General features: G+C 17.6%; 6 protein-coding genes and 1 non-coding gene across 7 annotated transcripts; 5 read left to right on the top strand and 2 right to left on the bottom strand.

Annotated features, from left to right (window-relative positions):
* Positions 1-954: 954 nt before the first annotated feature.
* PRELSG_1002700 (conserved Plasmodium protein, unknown function) lies at positions 955-1,597 on the bottom strand (the record flags this gene model as incomplete). The annotated part of the gene is made up of 2 exons (XM_028676939.1): positions 955-985; positions 1,107-1,597. 2 exons carry the CDS (start codon positions 1,595-1,597, stop codon positions 955-957), a joined length of 522 nt encoding a protein of 173 aa, XP_028533378.1.
* A 1,981-nt stretch (positions 1,598-3,578) lies between these two features.
* PRELSG_1002600 (sugar transporter, putative) lies at positions 3,579-5,985 on the top strand (the record flags this gene model as incomplete). The annotated part of the gene is made up of 6 exons (XM_028676938.1): positions 3,579-3,765; positions 3,882-4,031; positions 4,141-4,293; positions 4,417-4,592; positions 4,745-5,656; positions 5,872-5,985. The coding sequence occupies 6 exons, from the start codon at positions 3,579-3,581 to the stop codon at positions 5,983-5,985; spliced, it is 1,692 nt and encodes a 563-aa protein (XP_028533377.1).
* Positions 5,986-7,024: 1,039 nt separating this feature from the next.
* On the top strand, positions 7,025-8,234 carry PRELSG_1002500 (apicoplast TIC22 precursor, putative; the record flags this gene model as incomplete). Its single annotated transcript, XM_028676937.1, has 2 exons — positions 7,025-7,759; positions 8,139-8,234. 2 exons carry the CDS (start codon positions 7,025-7,027, stop codon positions 8,232-8,234), a joined length of 831 nt encoding a protein of 276 aa, XP_028533376.1.
* Positions 8,235-9,771: 1,537 nt separating this feature from the next.
* Positions 9,772-15,069, top strand: PRELSG_1002400 (conserved Plasmodium protein, unknown function; the record flags this gene model as incomplete). Its single annotated transcript, XM_028676936.1, has 9 exons — positions 9,772-12,085; positions 12,167-12,229; positions 12,376-12,768; positions 12,890-12,942; positions 13,045-13,551; positions 13,644-13,832; positions 14,025-14,390; positions 14,470-14,568; positions 14,656-15,069. The coding sequence occupies 9 exons, from the start codon at positions 9,772-9,774 to the stop codon at positions 15,067-15,069; spliced, it is 4,398 nt and encodes a 1,465-aa protein (XP_028533375.1).
* Positions 15,070-16,262: 1,193 nt separating this feature from the next.
* Positions 16,263-17,312, top strand: PRELSG_1002300 (cell cycle regulator protein, putative; the record flags this gene model as incomplete). Its single annotated transcript, XM_028676935.1, has 6 exons — positions 16,263-16,340; positions 16,450-16,529; positions 16,649-16,746; positions 16,838-16,974; positions 17,096-17,163; positions 17,231-17,312. 6 exons carry the CDS (start codon positions 16,263-16,265, stop codon positions 17,310-17,312), a joined length of 543 nt encoding a protein of 180 aa, XP_028533374.1.
* Positions 17,313-17,799: 487 nt separating this feature from the next.
* Positions 17,800-17,872, top strand: PRELSG_1002200. Its single transcript has one exon. It is a non-coding gene; the product is annotated as a tRNA-Arg (tRNA).
* Positions 17,873-18,973: 1,101 nt separating this feature from the next.
* PRELSG_1002100 (conserved Plasmodium protein, unknown function) lies at positions 18,974-21,716 on the bottom strand (the record flags this gene model as incomplete). Its single annotated transcript, XM_028676933.1, has 2 exons — positions 18,974-19,057; positions 19,170-21,716. The coding sequence occupies 2 exons, from the start codon at positions 21,714-21,716 to the stop codon at positions 18,974-18,976; spliced, it is 2,631 nt and encodes an 876-aa protein (XP_028533373.1).
* Between the last annotated feature and the right edge of the window lie 730 nt (positions 21,717-22,446).

Raw genomic sequence — 22,446 nt, 5'->3', positions numbered from 1 at the left:
AGAGAAACGGTATCTTTTTTAAATATCATCTTAAAAATATTAACACAATTAAAAAAAGACAACTTATTGTATTTTAAAAAATATATTAAACAGTCCAATATGGAACTTAATAAAAAAAAAAAATATAAATTATGAAAATTTTTATAAATACATAAAAAAAAATAATTTATAGTTTAAAAAAAAAAAAAAAAGGAAAATTCAGTTTAATTTTTAAAAAAAATGAGCTAAAAAATAAACATAAGAAAAAATAGAAAAGTTTATATAAATATATTCTTATATTTCATATACAGTTAAAATATGTATTTTATTGAAAGAAATAATAAAATAAAGTATATTTTCTATATATGATTTGAAAATAATCATTCTTTCTAATAATGAAAAAATAATTAATTTAGCATTTAGTTACTAGTATTTTTAATAATTCCAAAAAAAAAAAAAAAAAAAAATTTATAATTTTAGTATTAAAAATAAATAAAAAATGGTAATGTAAATAATAATGTAAAAAAATATACAATTTTATAAAGTGAAAACAAATTATTATCAAAAAAAACTTAATTTATTTCATTTCATAAATTTAAAAATTAAAATATAGTTATTTTTATTATGTTCCTTAAAAAACCTTATTCTTAGATTCCTTTTATAAGAGATTAATTTAAAAAAACAATAAAAATGGAAAATTAAAAATAATTATAAAAAAGGAGTTAAACATATTATTATTTATTTATTTATTTTTTAATTTATATATATATATATATATAATGTTTTCTTTATTTTTATAAATACTTTTAATTAGTGTTTCTTAAATATTTGCACGATATTAAATTATGTATTATATATTTGCTTTTTTTTTTTTTTTCTTTTTTAAGTATATAGACGTAGATACTGCTTTTTATTCCAATTTTTTTTTTCATGAAATAGCAAAAAAAAAAAAAGCAAATTATAAATTAAGTATATTTATATTTCATCATTTGGTGGCTCATTTGGACTATAAAGGAAAAAAAAAAAAAAAATGAATTGAATGGAAATTATATTAAATAAATGAAATGATATATAAATAAAAAAAAGAATAAATAACATAAAAATAGAAAAAATATATATGGGCTTACTTGCATTTTTTATCCAATGCCCAATTTCTCAAGTTTTTATATGTAGTCGCTCCACAAATGTTATAATGAGTCTTTAAGTTATAATAATATGGTAAACCACCACATAAATTGTTATAATCTAATTGTTGCAATAATTCAAAATTATAGGTGTTTTCATACATTTCTAATTTGAGAAATTTTATATTTTCTTCTTCTTTTAATTTTTTTAATAGTTTTTCCATACTATTACAGTATTCACAGTCTTTACTATGGAAACATAAAAGATGTGGTAACCTCTTTTTCTTGAAATGAATAAAAGAATAATTATTCCTCCTTAAATATTGATTTGATATTTTGTTATTCTTTATTGAATTGAAGAAATTTTTATTTATTCTTTGTGGAATAATTTTATTACGAAGACTAAAACTTTGTTTAGATAAACCTCCAACTACATTATAATTTATAAAATAACTTAAAAGTAGAAATATTTTAAAAAAAAAAAGAATAAACATTAAAGAAAATTTTAAACTTGAAAGTATAACTATTTTTATTTTGAAAAACAATAATAATTTTATATATATATATATATAAATATATTAAGATTTACTTTTAGTTTTCTTAAAAAAAATAAGTGTTAGAGTAAAAGAAATCAAAATTTTTCTTTTTTTGTATATATTTGAAAATTTTAAAAAAACAAAAAAAAAAGTTCAAAATAAGTCTTGTTTTTTATTTTTCTCATATTAAGAAGGCTAAAAAAAAAAATAAAAAACTGCTATATTTTTGTTATGTTTTTTATTTAAATCTTATAAATAAAAAAAATATATTGTAAATAATATTTATGCTATTATTTTTTATTTCTTTTAAAAAAAATACTGTTATTGATTTATTATTTTTCTATTCTTTTTTTTTTTTTTTTGAATATTTAAATGAAATATATTTTAGTATGAATTTTTTTTAGTATTTCCTTTATGTACTTTTCTAAAATACGAATGCAAATAATTAAAATAAATAAAAGATTAATATTATATCCTTAAAATTTTAAGGTGTAAAGTTTAAATAGAAATAATAAAACTTCTTAAAATATTTATTACATAAATCCTTATTTTTTTCGTGTTGCTTCTCATTAATAATTAAGGGGGAAAAATATAATACTTTTTTATTGAAAGTTACATAATTACCTAAGAGTATTTATTATTATAAAATAAAAAATTGTTTCCAATTTAAAATCTCCAAGTTTTGTTCTTTTATTCTTTGAAAATTAGAAAAACAAAAAAATAAATTAAAGCAATACCTCTATCAATATGCTCTAAAAATGGGACTAAAATGCAAAAAATTACACTTTATATGTATAATTAAATAATTTTTTAAGTAAATGAAAAAATATATTCTGTGTAGAATAAAAATAAATAGTATTTAAATTTTTTTTTCGAAAATTTAAAACAAAAATAGTAATGTGTGCATTGTTCTAGAAAGAGGGGGGAAAAAAAAAAACTACTTTTTAGGTGTGTTTTTTTCTTTAGTTCAAGAAATAAAAATTTATATATATATGTATATATGACATATATGTCTTTTCTAAGATATGTCCATTGCTTAAATTCAAAGAAATAAAAATTTTTTTTTTCTAAAAAGTATTAATAATAACACAAGTTCACATTAAAAAAAATTCTCTACAACCAAAAGGGGAAAAAAAAAAAAATAATTAAAGAATTTTTCTTTTTGTTTTTAGTATGATTACAATGCAATTATCTGTTCCATAACTCTTAAATTTTAAATTATAAAGATATATATATATAAAAAGAAAAAAAAAAAAAAATTAAATATGTTATACAAAAATAGCATCTTACTGTATTTGTGTATAAATATATAAAACTGTAAAAAAAAATTTTTTCTCAAATACTAAAATAGATATTAAATTAGACATTTTTCTAATTGTTAAACTTCATTTTTTTTTTTTTTTTTTTTAATGTTAGATTTTTATTCTTTTTTATTTTTTGTAACCAATTTATAAATATTTTACTTTAGAAATAATGTAAAAAAAATTATTATACCTACATATATTTTAAAATATTTTTATAAATATCATACAAAATTATCAATTATTATAATGTAATAATATGTTTTAATTACTTAATATATTAGGCACATTTAATTAATAAATTAAAAAAATTAATTTAAGTTTTTATTCTAAAATATTTTAGTTTTGTAAGTATATACATTTTATATGCTAATATTATTCTTCTTATTTATATTAGACAATAGAAAAATCATCGTTTATTTATTTTATATTATATAATTCAAATAAACTAAATATATATATATATATATATACAATTTAATGAAACAATATATGTACATTTTGTAATTCATTCGACAATATAAAATTAAAAAAGATAAGAACAAAATATATAAAATTAACAAGAATATAATATATAAGATCAAATAAGGAAAAAATAAAACAGTTATCAAGAGAAAACAAACATAATATAAAAAAAAATGATAAATAATAATACTGAAAATGTAGAAAATTACTTTAATAAAAATTTGAATAACGGTAGTTTTGAAATAATGAATAACAAAAATAGTTATAATTTGAATGAAAACCAAAATGTAAATGAAGATGAAATTTATAATACTTCAGAAAAACTTTTATCAAATAATTCTCTACCAACTTATTCGACATGTATAGTATTAAAATTTGTTAAATATAAAATACATATATATACAATATGTATACAAATTTAATATTGTATAATGATTAATTTATGTTTTAAAAATAATTAAATGATTTAGATTCAGACAATGAAGATTTCAAAAATAAAAAAAAAAAAAAAAAATTGAAATGGACTACTATATTTAGTTTTGCTTGCCCCATGATTGGAGTTGGTGGAATGAATTTAATTTCAACTACCTATGCTTCTTTTTTTTATACTGATATTATAGGTTTAAGTTCTAGTATGATAAATAATAAAATAATTTAAAAAAATAATAAATATAATATATATATATATATATATATATATATATATATATATATATATGTCTTTTTTTTTAAAAGAAACCGTTGGAAATGTTCATTTAACTTTAATGTTTACATATGCTTTTAGTGAACCCATATTTGGTTGTATTAGTGATATATCTAAAGGATATATTTTTAAAACGTATGGAAAAAGAAAACCTTTCTTATTGGTTTCCTCTATTTTTCAAGCAGGTATTTTTTAATTATTATAAAATTATAATTTTCTACATGTTATATTCATTTATTTTTGATAATTTATGTATTTTAAAAATTTTTCCTTTTTTCATATTTTTCATTATTTTTTTCTCTTTTTAGTTTCTTTTTTTTTATTATTAAATCCCCCTATAAAAATAAATTCAATAGGGAATTTAAAAATATGGTCATATAGTTTGTCTATAATTTTTGGTATGTCTTGGGGATGTAGTGAAGTAGCTCATCATTCATTAGCTTCTCAGTTAACTTATGATTATGATGAAAGATCAAAATTGCAAGTAATAATAAAATTTTGAAAGAATGTTATTTGTTCTTATACTTTTAATATAAAAAGTAAAAATTAAAAAAAAAAAAAAAAACGCCATTTTTATATATATATTTATTCTACAAAAAAAAATAAAATTTATATATATAATTTTTATAAAAAAAGTTATTAACATCAGCTGTATCAGTTATAGGGTCTACATCATGCGGTTTATTGAATGGTATCTTAGGCTCTATTTTAGATGATGATATGAAAAATGTGAGGAAGCAAATGTTCATAATAACAATAATATATAGTATTTTATATTTAATAGGAATATTTGTAATATTAGCAGTATTAAGAGATAATGGATCAACAAAAGAAATGTGGAACTCAGATATGTTAGATAGAAATAATTCTTTTAAAAATAATTATAAAATTATAAAAAATATGTTTAAAAATAAACCATTCAAATTACTACTTACAGCATACTCATTCACATTATTATCTGGTGCTGTTTCTCCAATGCTATTGCCTTATTTTTGTAGATATGTTATTGAATCTACTTTTTTAATAAATTGGTCTCCTTTATTTTTTACAACTTCAGCTATTATAGGGATTCCATTTTGGATATGTTTGAGTAAATTATTTTCATTTCATAGTAAAAAATGGAAATATATATTATCTGCAGGATTATTATGTATATCATTAACTACTTGCTCTTTTGTTGTTAAAAAAAACGAGGAAAAGTTATTTCTTTTTTTTTGCGTTATTGGAGGATTATCAGTTGGATCATTTTTTTCTACGCCAGAAGCTATGAAAGCCGATGTTATTGATTATGATGAATTTTTAAATGGAATAAGAAATGATGCTAAATATTCAGGATTTTTTATGTGCTTTGCAAATTTAATTGCTGGAATTGGTTTAAAATTTTCTTTATATTATATAAATTTATTTGGTTACGATAATTCAAAAAATGCTGCAAATGAAAAATTAACATGGGCTATTAGATCTGCCTTTGCTGGTTTCATATCTATCACATTTTTAATAATTTGTTTTACAATGTTTTTTTATCCAATTGATAGAAACTTGCATGAGGTATTTAAATTATATTAACGTACTTTTATATATTAAATTATACAAATTAATATTATTATATAATTTATGTTATTTTTTTAAAAATAACTATTTAAATGATTGCGTATTTATTTATATACATCATTTAAAAAAAAATTAAATGAAACATGTAAATGAATAAGCAAGTAAAACAATAAATAAATAAGTACATATATGCATACATATTTATTTTATAGAAAATTCTAGAAGGTACAAAGTTAAGGAAAAGCGGAAAATGTGCTGAAGATCCATTAAATCCAGGAAAAATATTACTACCGTTTTCCAAAATAGATAACCAAAATTTAATTTAAAATTATCGAATGTTTTTTTTTTTTTTTTTAAAAATTTGTCTCATGTTTTGGTGTACAGTAAAATTATGCATATTTATTTTTTTCTTTTTCATTTTCCTACATTCATAGTTTTTTCTTGAACTTATATGATTTTATTTAATGATTTAGCATTGGTTGCTATCTTAAAAAATTAATAAAAAAGTCTAATATATTTTTTTCATATAATTGTAAATTTATTTCATTTTTATTTTTTTTTAATTAAAAACATACTTATGTCATTTTTTACATACTCATTTTTTTCTTTTTAAATCTGTTACAAAATTAAAATATTTGTATTTGTTTATAATTCAAAAAAAATTTTTATTTAATAATTTTATAAATTTATATTTTTTAAAGTACACATATTTGTTCTTTATAAAAGAAAAACATCAGAAGTGTGAGATTCAAACTAAAATAATTTTAAATAGAAGTTTAAAAAAAAAAAAAAATTAAAATAAATGAATACTTATGATAAGAACGAATTTCAAATGATTAACTAAACATATAAAAGAATATTAGTAATAATAGAATATCTTAACTGCTTATTTATCTATAAAGTGTTGTTTGAAAAAAAGTACAAGAAAAATGTAATTTTCACAATATTTACTTGATTTGTGCTCTTTTTTTATAATTATACTTTCTATTTATATTATAAAAAAAAAGCGAAATGATAACATCTATGGATAAAAATAGATAAGATATTTTAAAAAGATAATTATTAAAAGAGAAAAATTTTAAAGGAAAAACTCGAAATTATGTATAAAAAAAATAATATATAAAATTAAAATTAACTAAAATAAAGATGTGATTTAAAAAATGCTCATAAGATAATTTAAAAATAAAAATACTTCAATGTAGTGAAAATATAAGATTCATAAAAAGAGATTTTATTTTTAAATTACAGTTCATTATAAAATTCATACATCATGAAAAAAAGTTAAAAAAAAAAAAAAATATATATATATATATATATATATGAGTAAAAGTATTATAAATGATAAACAATAATTTATATTTTAAAATGTATTTTTTTTTTTTTTTATGTATATATTTATTAAATACGGCAAAAGCGTTAAAATCTTCTTCTCATCTTAAAAAATGTCTTAACATTTTAGTTTCAAATGAAGGGATATACAGAAAGAAGTTGCTTCGACATAATTTGTGTGTACTCAGAAATAGAATAAATATTAATTTTTGGAAAAAAAAATATTATGAAAGATCTATTGAAGAAAAACTGAATGTCATACCAGTTTACATTTTAACAAATCATAACGATTCACCATATATATTTCAAGAAAATGATAAACAAGTAGTTTACTTATTCTTATGTCCATATGATGCAGAAACTATGCTAAATGAAATAAAAAAAAATAATGGTATAAAAAATAGTAGTAATATAAAAATTCATAGTATTAGTATGGAAAAGGCATACAATTTAATAAAAGAATTCTTACTTTTAAAAAGAATGGAAAAGAGAAATGAAGACATAAAAAAGAATAACATATATTGGAAATTAATGCCATCCAAAAAGCAAATTCAAAATGCATTAATTTTTTTGTCTTATAAAAAAAAAAGTGACTTAATATTTCCAATTTTTTATGCAGAAGGATTATACATACAACGTGATTCAAAGAACATTATACCTTTATTTTTTGACCTAGAAGATTTAAAAAAAACTATTGAAGAAAAATTTGAAAATTCTAACATAAAAAATTACAAAATCAAAGTACTCAATTTTGTTGATTTAATTTTTTCGGTAAAGAGAAGAATAAAATAAAATAAAATAGTATCATGCATACATATATATATATACATGTTAATAATAAATTTTGTATATTTTATAAAATATAGAATGTAATATATATATACTTTAATCATATATATTTTTTAAAAATTGATTTTTTTATACAAGTTTTTTTTTTTTCTATATTCTAATAATGTAGTTTGAATAATTACACTTAATAACAATTTATTTTATATGTATTCATTACTTTTTTTTTTTGTATTTTACATTCCTTTTATTAAATCTATTTTATTTTACCTTTTAATGCTTTTATATATTTTGCTATTTACATAATATAAAAAGTAAATATATAATAAAAAATATGTCTAAACCTTTTATTTTTTTTCTTCAGAATAATCATAAATATTTTGGCTTTATACCAAGTTTTAAAAGCTTAAATTATTTAGATCAATTAAAAAGAATTGGAATAAAGAAAACATATTTTTAATATATATATGTATTTTTGAGAACTATTTTATTTATAATTTTTTTTATTGAAATATTGTATCTCCTAATTTTTTTTTTAGTTTTTAGAATATTACGACTTTATTTTTTTTTTTATTACCTTCTTTATGAATATTTTGCATTACTTTTTTTTAATTTGTTCTGATAAAAAATTCAATGTTTTTAATTGATAATTACCACCACAAAAAATTAAAAATTATAATAAATAATAATAATAATAATAATGATTAATTAAAAGTTATCCTAACAAAATGCTGTTAAATTGTTTTTATATTTCATGTTCCTTAATAAAAAAAAAGTATATTTTTATAAAAAAAAAAAATAGCGCACTTCTGAATAACCAATAATAATTTTAAAATATGAAGCAGATTTATATTATTAAATAGAAATTAGGTAAGAAAAAATTATATAATTCTAGCTATATTATATTTTTTTAATTTAATAATATACATATATATATAAATATATATATATTTATATATATATATTTATATTTGTATATATATATTATATATACGTGTATATATATATGTATATTCATATATTTGTTTTAGGAATATATCTTAATTAAAAAAGTGTCCAGTAAACAAAAATACGCTGACAATAATCTATGCACACACAAAAAAAAAAAAAAAAATATTATAATAAAAATTTAGCGCATTTTTGTTTTTATATTGTTTTAAGCGTATAATAAAAAAAAAAAAAATTTAATTAAAAATATAAAAACTTAAAATATTCCCAAATTTCTCTTTTATATAACGATTATATATTAAATATAATGATATAATATTTATAAGCTCTTTTTTTTTTTCGAAATATTATTATTTTTTATATTTTAATTTTTGTAAAATTTTTTTTGAATGAAAATTTATAATACTTCAAAATCTTTAAAATAATATTTTTTTACTAGAATATCAATGGAAAAATAAAAAGAAAAAAATACCCATTACGATATATATATATATATATATATATATATATATATATATATATATATAACTTAGGTAAAAAAAAAAAAAATATATATATCGAAGATAATAAATTTTTTTTTAAGATTTTACAGATAAAAAAAGTTAACATTTTAAACTATACTATTATGTCTTGTTATATCAAAATGAAACTTGAATGTTTTTGATAAACAAATGATACAAAAAAAAAAAAAAAAAAAAAGAAAATTTAAATATACAAAATGCATAAATATTATAAATATATAAATATACATACATTCATACATATATATATATATATATAATTTTCTTTACAATGTAAATAAATTTTTAAATTTATAAAATTTCTATATTTCTTAATTTTTTATAAAATTATTTCATTTGTTTAAACATTTTTGTTTAGTGCTACATTTTTTAAAAAAATATACGAATATACATATATATATTTGTGTGATTTTATTAAATGATGTAAGATTATTTTTTAAAAAGAAAAAAATTATAAACGGTTAAAATTTTTAATATTAAATATATATATATATTTATGTTATCTTTTTTAATGAAAAATATATCACTATGCCTAATTATAATAGAAACCAATTTTCAAATATAGAAAGTAAACAAGATGTAAATGATATTTTAAATATAAAAAAAAGTAGAGCAGAAAAATTTTTTTCTTTTAAGGATACTATTGAGCATAATTCTATTATTAATGAAAATTTTCCGAATAGTTTAAACAGAAGAAAAGAAATGAGTAATGAAATAATGTACAATTATAAAAACAATAAAGATATAAATAATAAAGAAATAGGAAAAGAAAGTATGATAAAAAATAAGTTATATAATAATACAAACTTAAAAAAAAAAATATATTATGATAAATTGAATATTAACAATAATAATGAACAAGAATACATGAAACCGAAGAATCATAAAGTAAATGAAAATTTAAATAAAAATTATGCGGAGAGGAAGTTTTTCGATGATAATGTAGTAAAAGATAGATCAAAAATTAGAAGATTAGAACAGTTTAATGAAGAAAATAATCTAAATTCTAATTATGCTTATAATGATATAAATATTAATAATAACATTAATAATAATAATATACAAAGAAATTATAATGATTATAAAACACTTCCTAATAAAGAAATGATAATAAAAAATAAGAATTCAAGTAATATTGAGTGTTTTCCAAGTAACAAAAAACAAAATTATGAATATAGTAGAAATAATAATGAGAATTATGATAATTTTAATCAAAAAAGTATACTATTTCAAAAAAATGATTATAACTATGTAAATAACGAAAATAATATGAATTTAAAGTTTTCTAAGGTAAATAGAAATCAAAAAAAATTTTTACAAACAGAGTTGAGCGATTCTATGATAGTATTACCATCTCCTTATGTTCAAAGAGATATAAATTACCATAGAAATATAAATGAAGTAAGTAGTAATAATATTAATAAGGAAGTTTTTAAAAATGATATACAAAAAGAAAATTTAAATGATAAGGATTTTTCTGAAAATAATAACGTTACTGATAATAGAATAACTAATGTAAATAGTGAATTTCAGAGAAATAAAAATATACAAAAAACTACAATAAATGGAGCATCTTCATTTATATCAAAAGACAAAAATATGATGCTACCTTCTAAAAAAATTGGAAGCCTTAATAAATATAGTGATGATATAAATGAAGATAGAATAAGTAATAACAATTTGTTAATGTATCATAATTCTAATATAAGAGATAAATATCACAATTTTTCTTCCTCAAAAAAAGAAGCTAATGTTCTTCCAAATCAAAATTTACCAGACAAAGATGGAAATAGAAAAAAAGAATATCATAACTTATCACTGAGTACAATTGATTCTAATTACTCTAATCAAAATAATTATGAAAAGAAGTTTACTCCAAATTTTTTAGATTTAAATTTAAACTCAAGAAAAGATAATAATATGGAAAATAATTTAAAAAATAATATGGAATATATAGAAGAGAAAAAAATATCTATAAATGATATAAAACAAGAAAGTAAATATATGGGAACTAATAATGTAGTTAATGATCAAAATTTAGGTAATAAAGCAAATTCAAGAGAATTTATGTATTCATCAGAATATGAATATAATTTAAAAAAAAGTAATAAAAAACCTTCCTTTAAAAAGGATAATATACAAAATGTTAATAATAATGCCATGGATAAACAAAGATTTTTAGATAAAGGAGAAAATGATCTTATTGCAAAAAATTATGAGTATAATAAAAACGATAGTGGAAAATCATCACCTGAATTTGGGAATGATGGCATAAGCAATATTGCTTATGATAATAGAATTGAAGGTATAATAAATGAAAATAAAATATCTAAGGGAAGTATGATAGATAATTCAAGAGATTATAAAAATAATATAAAAAATATAAATCAATATAGCTCACCAAAATATGATGATAAACAATTAAGAAAACAAGCAAAAAATATAGAAAATATAGAGATGAATTATTTAAATAAAAACATTATGAATTATAATAAAATAAATGAAGAAGAATACAATAGATACCATTCCTCAGATTCTTATGATAATAATGAATTATATGAAAACATGAATGATGAATTACAGATGGAAAAAGAATATCTAAGAAATGATAAGAATTATTATAAGAAAAAAATTAACTATAAATATATGAATGAAAGGGGAATTAAAAGACCTTGCCATGATATCACGTTAAATTCAACAAAAGAAAATTATAAAAATAATCAGTATAGCCGTAATTTTAAAAACTTTTCATCTGAATGCTATCCAAATATTGATAATACATCTGATAGAAAATCATATGATGATTATAGAAATGATACATATGCAAATGCACAATATTCAGGTATTTACTCTTAGAAATAATAATTGTTTTTATACGTAAATATACTTATATGTGTATATAATGTAATTCCTTTTTTTTTAGATATAGAAAAACATGAAGATATTAGAAATTATTCAAATAATTATTTATACGATTCTCAAAATGGTAAATTTTTTAAATAAATATTTATTTATATAAATATAGCTTAAAAAAAATAAAAATAGATTTATGTATATCTTTTATTTAATGCCATAATTTCTTTCAATTTTTTATGTAATTTTTTTTTTTTTTTTTTTTGTATATATGTATAGAAAAAGGTTCATTGACAATAATTAGACTTCCAGCTGAAAATAAGAAACAAGTAAAAAAAAAAAAAAAAAAAATAGATTATGGTAAATCATTAGTTGATATGTATAGTACAGCAATTCCTTTAAATGAAAAAGTTGATCCTTATGCATTAAAAGCTTTATCAAAAAATGAGAATGTAGATAAAAAAATATATGCATTAATACCTAAATCAGTAGTAGAAGTAGCTGAATATGATGATATTACACATGTCACTTTACAGTCTCCATCTCCACTTTTTGTTAATCCAAATATGAGTGTAAAGCAACATATAATAACTACCAATTATCATCAAAAAAATGACGAAATTCCAAATATAGCATCATGTGTTGTTCCTATATCTGATGAATCGTTAAAAGGTATAAAAAATAATTATTCAAAGATAACATCATTTTAATTTTTTGAAAACATATAAATCTTAAAATTTATTCTATATTACTTTATTTTTATTATTTATTATTTTTTTTTTTTTCTTTGAAGAATCTCTTGAGAAATCAAAGGAATCATTAAATGGAATAGAAAATGATAAAAACGTAACATTGCATAATTAATTTATATATACATGTTATATTCTTTTTTTTTTAAATTTGATTTTTTATGTACTTATATATATATATATATTCTTTTATTTGTAGCTGAAATCAATTATCAGGGGAACTTCATTAAGAAATAAAAGCGGCTCATCTTTAAGCGTAAAATTTAAATTATCAAATAATGAATATGATAGTAAATCATTAATTAATAATGAAGATAAAAATAATACGATATCACAAAATGAAGATAACATAGATAAAAATAAAGAATTAAATAAAAAAATAGAAGATCATATATTATCGCAAGAATTAAAAAATTTGAAAATTGACAAAAAAGTTACGGAAAAAAGAAGAGCCTCTATTTTTGATGAATCCAAAATAAAATCGAAGAATGAGAAAAAAAAAGATTTAAATAATAAAATTGTTTTAGATTCAAGTAAAGTTAAAAAAGCAACTGAAATTAAATTAAAAAAAATTCAACATGTTACTGGCTTATTAGAAAAATATGATATACCTAATCCTTTTGAAAAATATTATATGGAACCATTAGATTATTCACAGTTAGTTGGGAAAAATAATAATGCAAGACTTTTAAGCTTGGCTCTTACAGTAATTAAAAAATGACAACAACAAAAAAAAAAAATAAGTAAATAAATAAATAAATAAAATTATAATGTACATAACTTAATGTTTCATTATAGGTTTCTAACAATTACTATAAATTCATTACAAAAAGTATGGAACGAGCTGAAATAAAAGAAGTTTTTAATGAGAAAAGGAAAAAAATGATTTTAAAGTTAATTGCATTATTAGGAAATCAAATAAATTCAGAAATAAAAAAAAAATTCTTAGAAGCAAATGCTGTAGCTCCTTCTAAAGATGATCAATTGGTAAAAAAAAGAAATAAAAATAAAAAAAATATTTCTAATAAAATAATTATAGAAAAATAATATAAATTTAAAAAAAAGAGATGCAGATGTTTTGAATAGCTTAAAACTATTAGACATAAGAAAAATAATAGAAAAAATTAAAATATATAATCATATATATATAAATATATATTTTTTTTTTTTTTATTGTAGAAAAAAGAAGAAACTATAAAATCTAAAATGAGTGCAAAAGAAAAAGAAATAAAAATAGAAGAGCATAAGCTGATATGTAAATATTGGGAAAAACAAAGTGAATGTATGAATTTATTAATAAAGGAATGGAACAAAATATGTGAAATTTTAGAGTCAATTAATATAGATCCTAATAATATTATTAATTCTCTTATATCATTATATGGAGAAAAAACAGTAAATGAATTTCACTTAAGTTTTGATGAAATAAAGAAAGCAAATATTGAATTAGATGTTAATATAGATGATGTAGTTTTTCCAGCTATTGGGGAAACAATTGAAAATAAATTTGATCCTTCTAATATGACAATAATGAATTTAATTCAAGTAAAATAGAAAATAAATAAAATAAAACTTAACGTAAATATATATATATATATATATGCATACGTATTTTTTTTTAAAGGATATAAAGTGGGATATGGATATAGAATATTCTTTAAATCAAATAAGAGAAGAATGGAAAAATGAAAATAAACAAAATAAAAAATTAATACAAAAAAAAGTAATGAATAATATATATATATATATATATATATATTAAAACATACAAATATAACTTCATATCTTAATCATTTTTGTTTTTTCGTAGATTATTGAAGGAATAAAACATAGAATTGGATTATTAGATTATTTAAGTAAAGTAGAAGTAAATTTAAATGCATTTGCTAAGCTTATTGAAGGAAGAATGATATCAAATGATGATGTAAAAAGTCAATTAAGATCAATGCAAGATTTAAATGAAAATGGAATGTTTTCAAAACTTCTTGAAAAACTAAAATCTAATAAAATGGATATCAATGCTGAATCATTCAAAACACCCACTTCCTTCTTTGTTTCACATCACTTACCACTGACTTTATGTTCACTAAGTGATGACTCAAATACAGATGAAATAAAAAATCAAGAGGAAAATAACAGTAGCAAAGATAAAGAAAATAACAATAAAGATGATGATAAAAATAATCCTATAGGAAATCAAAGTGGCAATGAGCAGAAGGATTAAATAAGGAATTTTGTTTTCATATATTAATTTTTAATCTTGAAATTGGCATATTTAAAATATTCTCAATCTTACTATTTTTTTAAACTTAGAAAAAGTTATTAGAATTCATGAATATTTCTTTTTTTATAAAAATAAAGAGAAAGGGAAAAGAAAAAAAATATAATTAAAGATAAAATTACATACACATATTAGAAAAAAAAATTAGTATATAAATATATATATACCTTCTTTTTTTTTTTTTTCATTTTGTTTTTATGGAAAGAGAAACTCATTTACATAAATAAGTTTATAATTAAAATTTTCCACAAATTTACACGATCCCTTATGTTTTTTGTATTCATTTTGTGATTTATTTTGATTATTTTTATATTTTTGTATGCTTGTATTTTTTGTATTTTTTATTCTGTATATTTTTAAAATTTCGCACATTTCTACTTTTTTTTTTTTTTCTATTTCCATAATTTTTAATCTACAAGTTTTAGTATTTTCGTTATGTCACACATAGTTTTATATATATTTTTTCTTTTTTTTTTTTTTTGGTATTAAATTTTTATATTTTATAAAAATAGTAATAAATATTTAATTAATATATTTTTCAAAAAAAAATGAATAAACTAAATATAAATACACTTTTTTTCTTAAAAAAAAATTCAATATTTAAGTTATAAAGATTCTATTATTCTATTACATAATCTTCTAAAAAATATATATTTTTTTTTTAAAGAAGTCATTTATTTTTATCATTCCATTGAATACTGCTTATTTTTTTATAAATTCAATTTAAATTTATTTTATTTGTATTACTTCATATATAATGCTTCATCTCTATTTTAAATTTGTTTTTTTTTTAAAGCCTAAGATGATATTTTCAAATTAAATTATATCCTTATATATATGGAATATAAAAAAAAAAAAATTTTTTACAAAAATTATAATAGTAATTTTATAATTTTTATTTTTAAAAAATACATGAAGCATTTATTTATAAAGTAAATAAAATATATTTTTATATTAAAATTTAAATCTTTTTTTTTTTTTTGAGTATTTTAAAATATTTACACGAAAAATAATTATTTAAAAAGAAAAAATTTTCAGATATTTTCATGAGCTGATAGAAATAAATTTAAAATACTTCATATAAATTTTTTTTTTCTTCTAAAACTAAATAAAATATTACAAAAAAATTATGAAACATGAAAAGTTTTTCCATTGATAACATTTCATCTCAGAATTTGATGAAATCTTCAGTACAAAGAAGCATTAAGGCAACGGTATTTTATTTTTTATTTTATATTAAAGTATTTTTTTTTTTTTTTATCTTCCTATGGAATAATAAGTAATTTAACTTTAATAAAAAATATTATTTTTTTTTTTTTAAAGATATTAAAAGAATATCCTAAATTAGAAGATTTCATAGAAAACATTTTTCCTAAAAAAGGTCCTCTATTTCTTGGAAAATGGTTAAAAAAAATAGAAATAAAATTAAATATACTTACAGTTACTTTTTATCCGTATAAAAAATAAAATAAAATAAAGAATACATATATATATATATTTATATATTATATTCTTTTATTAGTATAAATCATGTAACAGTAATTATTGGAAACCAAGAACTTCTTTTTTTTCAAATTAGAAATGGTCCCTGGATTCCTAGTTTAAAATTAGTGCATAAGTGTAAAGGAAAAGAAAGAGACAATATTGCATACATAAAAAAAAAAAAGGAAAATATTATTTTTACTTAAAAAAAATTTTTTTTTTTTCTTAGACCCATTTATGATGCCAAAAATTCAAGTTGATAAGGGAGCAGTCAAACATGTCTTGAGAGGATCGAACATAATGTGCCCAGGAGTTACATCTCCTGGAGGAAAATTAGAAGAAGATGTTGAAGCTAATAAAGTTATTGTAATTTTTTTTTTTTTTTTTCACTACTAATATATATATATATATATATTTATTTATTTATTTATTTATTTATTTATTTATTTATTTATTTTATATATTTATTTTATTTATTTTTTTTTAGCAAATTACGGCAGAAAATAAAGAGTATGCTTGTGCTGTTGGAATAACAACTATGTCAACTAAAGAAATGTAATAAGTCTTAATATGTTTTAAATTTACTTTTATACACACACATATATATATTTTTATTTTTTAGAGTGGAAAAAAATAAAGACATATGTATAGAAAATATACATTACTTAAATGATGGATTATGGAATTTTAAAATAGAAAATTAAATTTTTTTTTTTAAATTATTTATTTATATAAATTATAACTTAGCTTATTTTGTAATTTTATGTTAATTTATGGAAACCTTATTTTAAAATTAGAATAATATATATGTCATAATTTTTTCTTTACAATTTTTTTTTATGTTAATTTTATTAAATGAAATTTATTATTTAAACAAAACAAAAAAATTTAAATGAAATTTTTAAAATTCAAAAAATATTACATATCCTAATAAAACTTTTTTTATATTAGATATGCTATATTTAATAATATTTTCCCTTTTTTATTTTAGTTTATATGCTGCACATTTTACTATAGAAAATTAAAATATATTTCCTTCAAATTTTAATCAAACAGTAAATCGTAATTTAAACTGTTTTATATATAATGAAAAAAATAATATACATCATTGCTAATTTTTTTTTTTAATTGGTAATTTTAAAAATAAAATAAATATTATAAATAATATATTTTAAATAATTAATTTCTTATAACGGCGTAGCCGAATGGATAAGGCATCGGTCTTCGAAACCGAAGATTGCGGGTTCGAGTCCCGCCGTCGTTAAAATTTATAAAAAAAAAAATAAACATTTAAAGTGAAACTTAAATGATATACAATAAGGTCCAATATTTAAATTAAATTAAGTTAGGAATTTCAAAAATTTTAAGTTCTATTTAAGTTTTATAATAATTAAATATTGAGTATATATATAATATCGATTATTATATTTTATGTTCATAAAATTTAGCTGTAAATATAAAATAAATAAGAAAAAATTATATATTTTAACACAATAGATGTAAAAAACATTGAGTAAAATCCCATATGTAAAAATTATAGAATTTTTAGAATATTTAAAATATGAATATTATTAAAAAAAAATAAAATAAAATTAGATTTAAAAAAAATTTAAGAAAAATAAGAATATAAATACAAATGATATAAAATATATTTTTTTTTTTGATAAAAGAAAAATATAAATAAATATAATAAATATATATATGTATAACAATAATTAAAAACAAATAAAAATAATAAATAAAATCAAACGGAGATGGAAAGAAAAAAAAAAAAAAATTTTGAAATATAAAATAATTTGATCTAAAAATCAGAAAATGTTTCAATGCATTCAATTTTTGAACTACTAAGAAATAAGGTTTTTTTTTCTTATAAAAAAATATTTCTATAATTTATTTCCAAAATTTTTATTATATTTTAGTATCTTGGTTAAATAAATATATGATAAAAATTCCAAAAACAAAAGAAAAATAACTTTGAAAATAATATTTAACAGACATAAAATGAATTCCATAATCATGATATTTACTAATATTTTTATAATTATTAAGAAGTAAATGATCATGAAAATCACAATAAAAAATTAATTTTATAGAAAAAAGAAGATAAATAAAAAATACTGATTATTTTAAAGAGTAAACAATATACATAAAAAAAAATTATTACATTTTTAAAATTTATTTACAATATCTTTTAAAAAACAAAAAATATTAAAAATAAATATTAAAAATTAGTGTTTAAAAGGGAGATAAAAAAAAAATTGAACATATTTTTTTAATTATGAATTAATTATGCATATAAAATTATTTAATAAAGCAGGATATACTGAATTTTTTTATATAAAATTTTTTTTTATGAAATACAACCTTATTTTTTTTTCATTTTTTGCACTTTATTTATAAACGCGTACACATCTTCATCGTAAACATTCATTTGTATAAAAGAATTTGCCTAAAAAATATTAGAAATTTTAATGATAATGTAATTTTGTAACAAAAAAAAAAAAAAAAGGTATATAAATATATAATAGTTCCGTATATATATATATATGTATTAATATTACTATTTTTTGAAGTGGCAAATAAGATAAATTTTTGATTTCCATAAGAGATAATTTAAATAAATGTAATGCAACTGACGAATATTTGTTTATTCTTAATGCACCAAAAGAAGTTATAAATTTATATATACTATACACATCGGTGAATAAATTTTTTTTCTTTTTCAAATAAAATTCAACATTATCAAAAAATAATTTGCATATGATTAAATACTCCTTAGAAGAATTATATAATTTTTCGTCATATTTTGTATTTTTAATTGACCCTAAAATTTCCTCCTTTGCTTCAAATGAATTATAAATATTCGTTATTTCTTCTTTTTGTTTTTTTGATATTATTTCATTTTGTTTGTTATTTTCATCAGAAGCACAAATATAAGCTTCTGATAAAGCAGAGCAAATATTAGCTAGTTCTGAAAATTTAAATTGTTTCATATAAATAATAGCTAATTTTGATAAACAAATTAATAAATCATACTGTAAATAGCAATTTCCTTTAATTAAAGAATATATAATAGAACATAATAATGTAGAATTTATATCTTTACTCAGATATTTTATTAAACATTTTTCCAAGTAATTAAAATCTAATAAATAATTTGTACTTTGTAAATAATCATTTTTATTTTCGTTGCAAATGAGGTTACAGTAATTATTCATAGAATAATTAACACAATTCTTTTTACTAGAGGTTATATCATCAATTATACTATTGTTAGCTTCTTTTTTTTTTTTTCCATCTACTGATTGTAAAATTGAAATATTATTTTGAAAATTTTTATCACTTTTATTGGTATCATAAGTATTTTTATGATCTTTTAATTTAATGGAAAATTCTTCTAAATTATTTTTTTGTAAATTGACTCCTGAATAATTTTTTATTTGATTGCATTTTTTTTCATTACTCATTTCATTATTTAAATTATTATTTTTTTTCATATCGCTTATATTATTTGAACAAATATAATCATTCATTTTATTTTGATTCTTCAAGTTTTCATTTATATGATTAAAATTATTTTGCTTGTTGTATATTAAATAAAAAATTATATAACATTCATCTAATGTAACATTACATGATTTATAATTTTGATTACTTTTTAGACAATTCATTGCATTTATATATTTTTCATAAGTATATGTATCCACTTTCTTTGATATAAAAGGGTAATTTAATGAAATAAATTGATATATTCTTTCAATTATTTTGTTAAGAAAATCATCTTTATGATAACAACTTTTGGTATATGACTGTAATAACATAGACAATTCTTGAAGGCTATAATCCTTTATAAATAAAAAAGCTCTATCCCATATAGAATCTAATAAATTATTATTTAATAAGCCAATATTTACATAAGAATGTATTAACATAACTATTTGCTTAGGTTCAAATAAATTTATATTTATCAAGCTATTTTCAGTAATAACATGGAATAAATGCTCATGAAGTATACACGCATTGTTAAAAGAATTAGCTAAAACACCTAAATGTCTTGGTTTTAATAAATAAGATTTCTTTATTATTTCATCTGCTATTATTAAGTATAAAGATAAGAAGTTTGATTCTTCTGCATTTTTAAATTTACTATATGCATTAGTTAAAGAGACCAACTGATCTAACGAAAAAAAATTAATTTTTTTTTTAATTTTTTTTTCTAGAAAAATAAATAATTCCTTCTTTAAATAATTAACTCTAGCACAAGAATTTGCAACATAATGAATAGAATCAGCACACCAATAATCATCGCTATAATTTTGTTTTACTAAAAAATTGCAAATTTCCTCAATAAAATTACTAATAAATTTTCTACTGAAATTATATAATCCTGAGGAATAATTGCAAATTAAACATAAATTTTTAAATTCAAAATTGTTTAACTTTTTTAATATATCAGAACATAATAATTTGAAATTATTCAATTGATTTGGTAGTAAATTTAATTTAGAAAAAGAATTTAACACATATAGAGAACCATATTGAGAAAATCTCATATTTCTTTTAAAATAGTGATGCAACAATATATTTACAGTATTTAGATCGTTTATTTTTATTTTAAGAAAACATTTTAAAATTATACCTATTTCACAAGAATTGAAATGCCCACTATAATCTCTTATGTTGCTCTTTATTATATTTAGGATGTCTTCTATATTATTATTTCTATTATTAAACTCTTTTATATTTCCAGATTCATTTTTATTTCCCATTTCATTTTTTTTGTTTTTTAGTTCAATACAATATCTCATCAAACTTTTTATAACTTCATTTTTTTTTGAAACACTATGATTTAAAATAATTTCAGATATATTTTTATCTATATTGCTATATTCTTCCATTTCTAATTTAGTTTTTTCCTTCATAGCATCAACCATATCAAAATATACTTCGTCAATTACTTCTAAATGACTTTTTTTTTCATATCTAGTTCTTGGTTGGTGCAACTCACCAAATTTTTTTTTAACCGAACTAAAAAAATATATTTTTTCATTTTTAAAATTTTGGAATATTTTATACTTTAAAGAATTTAAAAAAAATAAGGAATTCATTTAATTCCTTATATATTTAACAAATCAATAATATAGAGAAAAAATTATTTGATTTTGTTTTACTTTTTGTTACCTTATTTTATAATTTTGTTAAATAGTTTCATTTACTTATCATTTTATGAGTATACTGATATGGTTTGGGAGTCCTCATAATTAATAATGTACGTTGTTATAATTTAATAATCAAACATATTAACTTTTTTTTTTTTTTTTTTACTATTAATTTATAATTTAAGGAAAAATATAGCCTATTCCTTTTGAAATATATAATATTGATATATCAAAATTATATTTTTGAAAAATAATCAAACATTAAAAAAATAAAATAATGTTAAATAAAAGTATGCCTATTAATTTTATATCAAAAAACTTTATAAATATTATACATACATATATATATATATATATATATATATATATATATATTTTAAGAATAAAAAATGTTATAATAAAAAAATTTAAATATCCAAGGTTAAATTTTAAATTAAATATATATAGAGACGATTAAAAAAATAATTATATACAATTAGGTAATTCGTTTTCCCAATAATTAATTATTTAAATAAATATGAAGAATAGTAAGTTCTATTATTTTTATGTTAATACAAAATGTTATATATTTGTGTCAAAATTATTTTATCTATACATATAGATTGAAAAAATATGTTCATATTATAATTAATAGTTATAACATAATTCAAATATTTTTAATAAATGCTAATTAATGCAT

The sequence above is a fragment of the Plasmodium relictum genome (assembly GCF_900005765.1).
Source record: "Plasmodium relictum strain SGS1 genome assembly, chromosome: 10".
NCBI classification, from domain to species: Eukaryota; Apicomplexa; class Aconoidasida; order Haemosporida; family Plasmodiidae; genus Plasmodium; species Plasmodium relictum.
The sequence above is the reverse complement of the archived record's forward strand: the minus strand, read 5'-3'. Positions and strand labels throughout refer to the sequence as shown.